This window comes from Xenopus laevis, chromosome 9_10L (assembly GCF_017654675.1).
Source record: "Xenopus laevis strain J_2021 chromosome 9_10L, Xenopus_laevis_v10.1, whole genome shotgun sequence".
In the NCBI taxonomy this organism is placed as follows: domain Eukaryota; kingdom Metazoa; phylum Chordata; class Amphibia; order Anura; family Pipidae; genus Xenopus; species Xenopus laevis.
The window spans coordinates 40,182,546-40,191,984 of record NC_054387.1 but is presented as its reverse complement, the minus strand read 5'-3'; the positions used below and the strand labels follow the sequence as shown (position 1 = coordinate 40,191,984).

General features: G+C 38.6%; 1 protein-coding gene across 1 annotated transcript; it reads left to right on the top strand.

The window, feature by feature from the left end:
• The first annotated feature begins 627 nt into the window (after positions 1-627).
• LOC121398143 (WAP four-disulfide core domain protein 5-like) lies at positions 628-4,801 on the top strand. Its single transcript, XM_041576802.1, has 4 exons — positions 628-724; positions 2,165-2,299; positions 3,812-3,942; positions 4,681-4,801. Exons 1-4 carry the CDS (start codon positions 685-687, stop codon positions 4,690-4,692), a joined length of 318 nt encoding a protein of 105 aa, XP_041432736.1. The 5' UTR covers positions 628-684; the 3' UTR covers positions 4,693-4,801.
• Positions 4,802-9,439: the final 4,638 nt, after the last annotated feature.

Here is a 9,439-nt window from a genome sequence, read left to right as displayed (position 1 = left end):
TGACTACAAAATAATAGCTTACACTAAGATTTCATAGTTTAGTATGAACTTTACCTAAAGCCTTTAAATAAGGTGTAGCCTGGAAATTATTACATTTACGCAAGTTTTACAATTTCCTTTGGGTGGATTTCGAAATGTACAGCTCTTACCCACTGTACTGGTTAGAACCAGGATATAAATTAACAACCATTCTAGAGCAGCACAGACTGATCTCATGATAATCACAGGACAAATCTGTTTTTTGGCTGCTGCTGCTCTGCACAGCTGTATTAAGCACATCAGTAGCAGGTATGTACCACCAGCCTGGGTGCAAGATGCATATATTTGATAGAGAAAAGAGATGAAGTATAAAATAAGTGGATGTGGGCAAACACCATTAGACTGCTATTAAAATGTGGTGGTGGTGGTATTGAGGTGCTCCTAAAATACAAAGATTAAAATACGGAGATATTGGAATTCAAGTGCATTACTGACCTTGGTGACCTTACTAAGCACTGTTTAGACAGCACCAAAAATATATTTTACAGAGCATTCATGGTGCATTTAAAATAATATAAATATGTAAATGTGTAACCGCAGGTAAACCAGGACAATGCCCTCCTGAGAGGTTCTTGGCAGAAACATATTTGTCCCACGGTAATAGTTGTGAATCTGAGTAATTGTGAGGGAAACCAGAAATGTTGCATGGACAATGGTGATAAATTCTGCAAATCTCCAGCACAAGGTAAGTTTGTGGCATATAGAAAGTCTTGGGGGAATTATCCTGCAGTGCATCTCTTCTTCATCTGCTGGACCTATAGACATATGGCAATGTCCCCCTGATTTTTTCCTTCTTAGAGGCTTGTTAAGGAATAACACTCAATTTGGGAGATTTGCAGGGAGTATCCAACTACTGAGAACCTTGGCACGATAAAAATGTATCCGTCCATATTGTAGAGGTTTCTTCACTTTATCTAGAGACTGTTTGCTATGGGCCTCTTTTTATGGCTTTATAGCAATCAAAGCAGCCACCTGTGACTAGGATTATAAGAGTTTTTACTGCTTTGGGACCAGAAGAGCTTCTGCAGCCTGAGATCCATTATTAGATGATGTGCATAAGTCATATTCAAACTGGTCCATGGTTGCTATTTTCATTGACCCTAAAAAGTAGACCATAGGTTTATATTCCTGTCTAGCATTTAAACCAAATGTTACTTCTGTTGAATACAGTATAGGTTTTTTCCATTGCTGTTCCTGACCACATGTACCAATGGAACAATGTAGCGCTAGTCAGCATCACTCCAGGGAAGATTCCAATTTCCACATTACTAAGCATGTTCTGTGAGTACAGCACCTGTGACAACAGGAGTCACAGAAGTGTGCAAGCCATTGTGGGAAATTGCGTCTTGCTACAAGCCATTGTGGGAAACTGAGCCTTGCATGTAGCCCCCCTCTCCTGCTGCTGCCAACGCACTACATGTACACTTAACTGTGCTCTATTTTGACATGCAAGTTGTGGAGCTTCATGTGGCACAACCTACAAAGGGCCTCTCCTTCTATAAGGACAAAGCTTTGCTGTAACTCCTAATGCTGCTCTCTGCAGAAGATTGTACAGGTATGGGACCCATTATCCAAAATGGTCGGGACCTGGGGTTTGCCAGATAAGGTTTTTCAATAATTTGGGTCTTCATGCCTTAAGTCTACTAGACAATCATGTATTATTACATCCAATTTTGCTTTGCTTCCAATAAGTATTCATTGGATCTTGGTTTGGATCAAATATAAGGTACAGTGCTGTTTTATTATTACAGAGAAAAAATAAATCACTTTTAAAAATTTGTATAAAAATGGAGTCTATTTGAGACAGTTTTTCTGTACTCTGGAGCTTTCTGGATAATGGGTTTCCAGATAACACATCCCATACCTGTACAGTACTGGATTTTTGATTCTCCACTTGGTGCAGAGAGCAGCATGCCCTGGGGCACAATTGATGGCTGTAGATGCCCCATTAATTACAGTCTCGTGTGAGTTGTGTCATTACATTGGAAGACTGCTCATAAGAATAAGAGCAACTAGTCATTGTCAGTGATAATCTAAATTTGCAGTACAATTTGCATTAATTCTCTATGACTGTGTACAGTGCAGCTTCCCCAAAGTCACTAACTTGTCCATGTGTAACTGACAGAGAGGCCTGGCACCTGTCCCTATGGTACAAATCTGCCACGTGCTACTGATTTCTGTACCTCAGACAGTGAATGCCCTGATGGATCCAAATGCTGCTTCAATGATGGTGGAAAGACTTGTCTGCCTTTTGTAAAAGGTAAGAAACCTAAAAATGTTTTAAATACTTGTTTGTCTCTCCTCAATTGCCCTTACCAGATGTGGGAGTTTTACTATGAAAGCAGCAAGTAAGTTGCAGGTAATGTACAAAAATGGGGGGATGTGCACATTCCCTGGTCCCCTGTCTCAAAAGCAAGTTTACAAAACAGGGGGTTTTAGTTACAAAGTTACGATCATAAAGTTGGAATACCACGTCAAGGGTTTACCTTGACCTGGTATGGTGGCTTTTCAACTTTATGATCATAACTTTGTAACTAAAAACCCCTGTTTTGTAAACTTGCTTTTGAGACAGGGGACCAGGGAATGTGCATTAAAACTAGCACTTCCATTATACTGTCCATTCCACCCCACCCCCCCATTTTTGTAAGTTGCAGGTAAAACTTAGTCCCTTTGTAAAATGTATAATGAAGCAATAGAATTCTTAATGAATCAGATGAAAATTGTATGTAGCACTTGCCAGATATGGGATGACTTTGACGTAGTTGGCCAGCTTAAATATATTGCAATATATGGACAAACAATCCCTGTTTTGTTTAAAGGGTAAGGCATTTTTCAGGAGCAGTATGCACAAAATGTCTGTCTTAAATATATTGATAATGGGTTGAGTGCAGAGGACTCTTGTATTTGTTTATATGTATTTTGTGGTCACAGCCTCATTGCACCCCCGCCTAATGATTTTAAAAATTAGTGGTGAGCACAACTTTTCCTTGTTTGTTATATAGACACACGCCCCATGTGCATGGAAATCCAATGTACACAGAAATAAAACACCTATAAACTTTCTATACCAAAAAAAGAGAATGTATTGTTACATAGTATGTACAACTGATGTTTTGTTCCCCATTGAAACGTCGGTTGTACATACCATACCTCCCAACATTTTGGAAGTAAAAAGAGGGACAATTTTTTTTTTCCCGCATGTAGCGCAGCAATTTTTTGGACCACACCCCTTTCTGTGGCCACACCCCCTAATTATCATGTTTGTTTTACAAAATTTGGCAGGTTATGAAAGTTTGAAAATATTTCTCCTTATCTAAACTGTGTTTTTGTGTCTCAAAATTATTACAAAGTATCTTATTTGCACCTGTTAGCTGTTCTGGGCTCTCTGCTAAAAGCCAATTAAGTGAGAAACTTTGTTTCTTTTTCTGGCTGTTCAGTGCATAGAAAAGAGGGACTTTCCAGTACAAATGAGGGACTGCGGGTTGAGCTGTCAAAAGAGGGACTGTCCCTCCGAAAAAGGGACAGTTGGGAGGTATGACATACTATGTAACAATATGTTGCTTTTTGATATAGCAAGCACCCTTGTTGCTGGTTTTTGTTTTACTATATAAATAAATTTAGACGTATAATAGATATATAGGCTCTGAAGGATCCTAGTATTGATTTAAATATCTGCGATCATTCAGTTAATTCCCCTTTATAGGCCATGCCTTCTTCTCTGAATTACTTTGCATTTATATTCACTGCCTTTCTTACATACAATGTATTGCAGAAAAGATGGGCTCCTGTCCTCCTAGAAATATACTCTATTGCTTAGTTGCGGTGAGGGACACTTGTACATCTGACTCCACGTGTCCTGGAGATTATAAATGCTGTCCATCTGGATGTCACAGAGAATGCCTGGTATGTAGTTCAGATGGAAGAATAAAATAAAGTGAATACATACTTCAGTACAGATCATATAGGAAACATAGGGGCTCATATATAAATGTTGTGCAGCATGCCATGATGGCACATCACTCAGTGTATTAATTTTGCCTCCTCTGACCCAGACTAGACCTTACTGCTGTTAGATAATGTGCTGGATAGGGCTATATGTATAATAATGCCTACCAGTGGTAGAGTAACCATTATAGAAATGAGAGCGGCACCCAGAACTACACCTGTTGCCTGTATACTAGCGTCACCACCTGGCATTCCACAAAAGTCTATGATGCACAGTGTTAGAAATATGGGATGGCATACTTTTGTGTTTGTAAAGAAGTCCTGACAAGAACACCAACAAGGGTACGGTTAATCAGCTATACAGTATTACAAAATATATGGAAAATCGCACTTGTTGGTTTATTAAAGAATATGTCTGCTTCCAACTTTTAAGGATTACAGAGGTAATTTTTCATTCCCTGGGATTTAAGCGCACACCCTTTAGTGCTCCCTTATCAAGCATTTGTGCCCCAGATCAAAAATCCAGAGGACAGTAATAGGATAAATAAGGCTAACTTTGGCAGTAGTCACGGTGTATATGTAATAGGAATAAGATGTCATTTATGTAAAGGAAGTATATCTCTATTACCTAGACGCATACTACACAGAAATATGTAGATGTTCATTATTGTGTTCTTTTCTTTCTTTTCCTTCTAGAAAGCGGTATAATAACACCAGAATATCCATCTTTTTACTTGCCTCTAGAACATGATCTAGTTCCTGTAATAAGAATCATGTCACTGATCACATATAAAGGATGTTTTTGTGGGTGCATTTACATGTTGTAAAGTTCTTGCTTCTGTGGGTTTCTGGGTACACTTACAGTCCCCATATGTATTATTCTGCGTTTGGGGTACGTCAATGAAACATAAAGTTCTGAAGTGTAAACAATAAGTTCTCTGGCTTATTACGTGAAAAACAAAATATTTTGTACTCTGTAAAGTAGAAATAGAAAAAATGTTAGGGTCCCACTTCAGTTCTTAAACAAATCTAAAAACATTTATACATTATTGGTCACATGCCCCAACAAAGGTGACAAATTTCCAGACCAGATAACTTTAAAGTTTTAATTTTTATAGTAAATCTGTAGTTTAGTGTCTGCAAGTAGAAATTGATTACTCACCACCACACTGTGGAAGAGGCCCAGGTGCACCTCCCTGAGCCCTCAGCACGGGGAGCGGACAAACCAGAAAAACTTTTAGGAAGCAGGCACTCAATGAAGGCAATCTTCCACCAGGCAGATAAATTTAAAGTGAAAGGTTTAGTGTACCTCATCTTCAGCTAGTATGAATAGTACCCACTTGCACAAATAAAATGTGGAACATGGGAGTTTAACGATACAAATATTATGATCTACAGTCTGTGACATCACAAGTCGGTCATATTGGGTCTGGCAAAGTACATTGGCCAACCAGCACTCCCTGTCTCACCATAACACCCCCCCCCAGCAGAACAAAAGCCAGAGTGTAAAGAGAGAAGAAACCAGAGATGGAGAATAACCTGTGCCAATGGAAATTGTTTCCCCTTTAAATTTTACCATATAAATAGTACATATTGCATAAAAGAGTATGCTGTAATGATCATAGATCTACAGTATAATAATATGATATGATCTGTTGCTTAAGTATTCATTTTGGGGGTATAGTTTTCCTTTAATTCATCTCACAGACATGTTTTCAGCTGTTCAGTTATAGTTCCAAGAAAATTTGCAAATATACATGCAAGTATCTATGAGCTCTTACACACGCGTTATTTCATGTGTTTCCTGCTTGGTGGCTTATTTTTTTCTGCATTCCACCACAAAGAAACACACGAGTCAATACAACCAATTCTTTTCTACTATGCCTGTACCCATGGCATCGCAATGAATCACCATATGTTTACCGGTGTCCCCAAGCGGAAAAAAGCTGATGCATCCCATGGAAAGACATGTCCTAGTGAGAAAATATACAAAAAATATACATTTGCCAAAATATTTTCTACCAAGGCATTTAGCCTTGATTCACCGAGCAATGGCCTGGATAGTTTGGGAACCACTTTAAAATCTACTGCTAACACAAACAGCCCCTATTAATATCAGCTGTAGGGAAGAATAAGCTAACACAATTAAAGATATGACTAGTGATGGGCGAATTTGCGCCGTTTCGCCGAAAAATTCACGAATTTCGCGCGAAACGGCGAAAAATTCGCGAAACGGCATCTCGTTTTTGACGCCGGCGCCCGTTTTTGACGCCGGCGTCCGTTTTTTCGAAAAAAAAATTGACGCCGGCGAATTTTTTCGGCAAATTTTCGCGGGCGTTTCGCGAATTTATTCGCCTGCCGCGAATCGCGCAAATTCGCCGCGAATTCGCGCCTGGCGAATAAATTCGCCCATCACTAGATTTGACTACTACAATATTATAAAACACAGAGGTTTGGTCCCATTAGGGAGCAATTAGATTTCCAAACTCAAAATTGGATGCTCCTGTCCTTTTCTTGCATTCACCAGGTGACTTCAAAGCTGATTTAACTAAGATTGCTTAAAGGGAAACGCCACAAAAACATAACTTAGGTTTTTTCAAAAGTAAACATAATTTCAAGCAACTTTGCAACATACATGCAACATACATCAATCAAAAAATATGCAGACTTTTCATGATTTTTTTTTTATTGCCGTTTTTCTCTTCTTTTTTTTTTTACAATACAGTAAAATACAATATAGTAAAATACAATCGTTTCATAGCGTCATTGTAAACATACAGAAAACAAGTAGTATATTTGCATAAAAAAGAAAATACTAAATAATTTGACCGTTATATTTTCACACTTTTAAACTCCAAACTTAATAAATGAACTTTAAACTAAATGAGTGTGCCCATCTTTATTCTTCTCGTCTGGCATTCTTTAAATAAGTGCAGAGTAACTCAACTAGGGAGCAATTTCCAGCTAACATCGAAAAATTAGGTTAAAACATAAAGGCACAGAGGTTAGCGCAAGTACCCCAGAGCAGATCATATAATAGATAGGAAAGAAACGTAAAGTAGAGTTTCCTTATTCCAGGCCTTATCAACAGGTTATCAACATAATGTTTACTATTAGTTGTGTCATCTATTACAACATAATAGATATCAATATCAAGCTGAGAGAAGGAACGTATCTAGCCCATGAAAAGTAGCCCGAGGTGCCCAGGGTTGCCAAATTTGTAAAAATTTCTTGTGGGTCCCTGATAAAAGTCAATTTCTCATTTATCATAATCTCTGTTATGCGAGCCTTTAATTTCGGAATAGAAAGAAATGGGGTTCGCCATGACTTAGCGATCACCTGTTTGGCTGCCGTAAATATAAATGTAATTAATTTTCTGGAGTTGGCGTTAATATTAGGGATCCATTGATTAAATAAGGCAACCCAGGGGTCCTTTCTTATATGGATGTGGGTAATAGAGTAGATTATACCATAAATTCGTGACCAGTACTTTTGCACTATAGGGCAGTGCCACCAAATATGAGCCATCGTTCCTTCTCCACCACATTCCGAAAACAATCTTTAGATTGAGAAGGAAACATCTTGTTTAACCGCATAGGAGTAAAATACCAACGAGTGAGTATTTTGTAGAAAGTCTCTACTTGATGTAGATTAATAGAGCATTTATTCGTTCCCTCCCAAATACTGTCCCATGCTTTTGGATCAAGAGTTTGGCGTAAATCTTGTTCCCAGGTTTTAATATACGATGGAGGAATTGTGTTGCGTTGCATCATTAAGGACTGGTAAAGCAGAGAGATTAAGCCTTTTGTGTAAGGGTAAGTAACACATAATGTTTCAAATGCAGAGCAGGAAGGTAGAACTGGGTTTTTATGAACGGAGTGCAGATAGGGATGGACTTGCAGGAAATGCAATTTTTCCTCAATGGGGGGATGAAACTTATTTTCAAAATCCTCCCAAGACATTAGGCCTGCAAGTTGATATAAATCTTTAGCATATGTAATGTGGATCGTACGCCACCACCTAAAAGAGGCAGTTCCTAAACCGGGTAAGAATTCAGGGTTACCCCAAAGCAGAGTGGCAGGTTTGTGGGGGGCTATCAAATTAGCTGATCGTTTGACAGAATCCCAAATGGACAGAATATGTTTCATAAAATCTGACATCCCTTTGGGGCGAAGTTCTGCTGCGACCCAAGGGAGGGCTGCAGGGTTAACTGGGTAGATTAATGCTGTCTCTAATTGAACCCATACCGGAGGTGAGGAAAAGTACATTTGGGCAATTGGAGCCAATTGGGCCGCTTGATAATATTTCAATAGGTTGGGAAAGGCAAGACCTCAATTTCTTTTACTTTTCTGTAAAGTGGATCCTGAGATTCTATGAAATCCAAAGGCCCAAACAAAATTAGTAATGTGTTTTTGTAATGTTGCCAGGTCTCTTTTAGGAACAGGTACGGGTAAAGATCTGAAAAGATACAGTAATTTGGGCAGGATCACCATCTTGATTGCGTTAATTCTACCCAACCACGAAATATTATATTTGTTCCATTGTGTTAGGAGGGATTTAATTTTTCGCCACATAGGAATGTAATTACTCTTATAGAGAGTTGAGAAATGAGGTGTAAGATGTATACCTAAATAATTCAAGTGCGAAGTTTTCCAAGAGTATTCAAAGTTTAACTGAATAAGTTTGAGTACATGGGTCGGTAGATTTAAACTTAATGCCTCAGATTTGGCATTATTAACAGAAAGGCCTGAGATTAGTGCAAACTGGTCTAATAGACATGTTAGATGCGGCAAGGAGGTGAGGGGCTTAGTGAGCGTGAGAATTACATCATCTGCGAAAAAACAGGCTTTGTATTGTTTCCCGGAATGACTTATCCCATAAATTTGGGAGTGACTATCAATAAGTCTTGCTAGGGGCTCCAAAGCAAGAGCAAAGAGCACAGGCGATAAAGGACAACCTTGTCTCGTGCCTCTCTCTAGGTGTATATTAGAGGAAGTAAATGGGCCCCATTTAATATACGCTGATGGAGAAGTATAAAGCGCTTTAATTGTATGTTGAAATATTGGGCCAAATCCCCATTTTGACAAGATATAAAATAAGTATTCCCATGATATTGTATCAAATGCCTTTTGGATATCCAGGCTTAAAAGCATTGCAGGGAGTTTTGTTGAATTTGCAATATGGGTTAGGTGAATAACTCGTCTAATATTATCTCCTGTATATCTTTTGGGTATAAAACCAGTTTGATCAAGGTGTATAAGGGTAGGAAGGAAAGTATTGAGTCTAGACACCAATATCTTACCAAAGATTCGAAGATCCAAGTTGAGGATGGATATGGGGTGAAAATTGGCACATTGAGTATTGTCCTTGATCCCTGGTTTTGGGATCACAGCTATTTGTGCAGCCAATGCTTCTTTAGGCCAATAGTGGCCCTGGGCAATGAAATTAAAGGCCT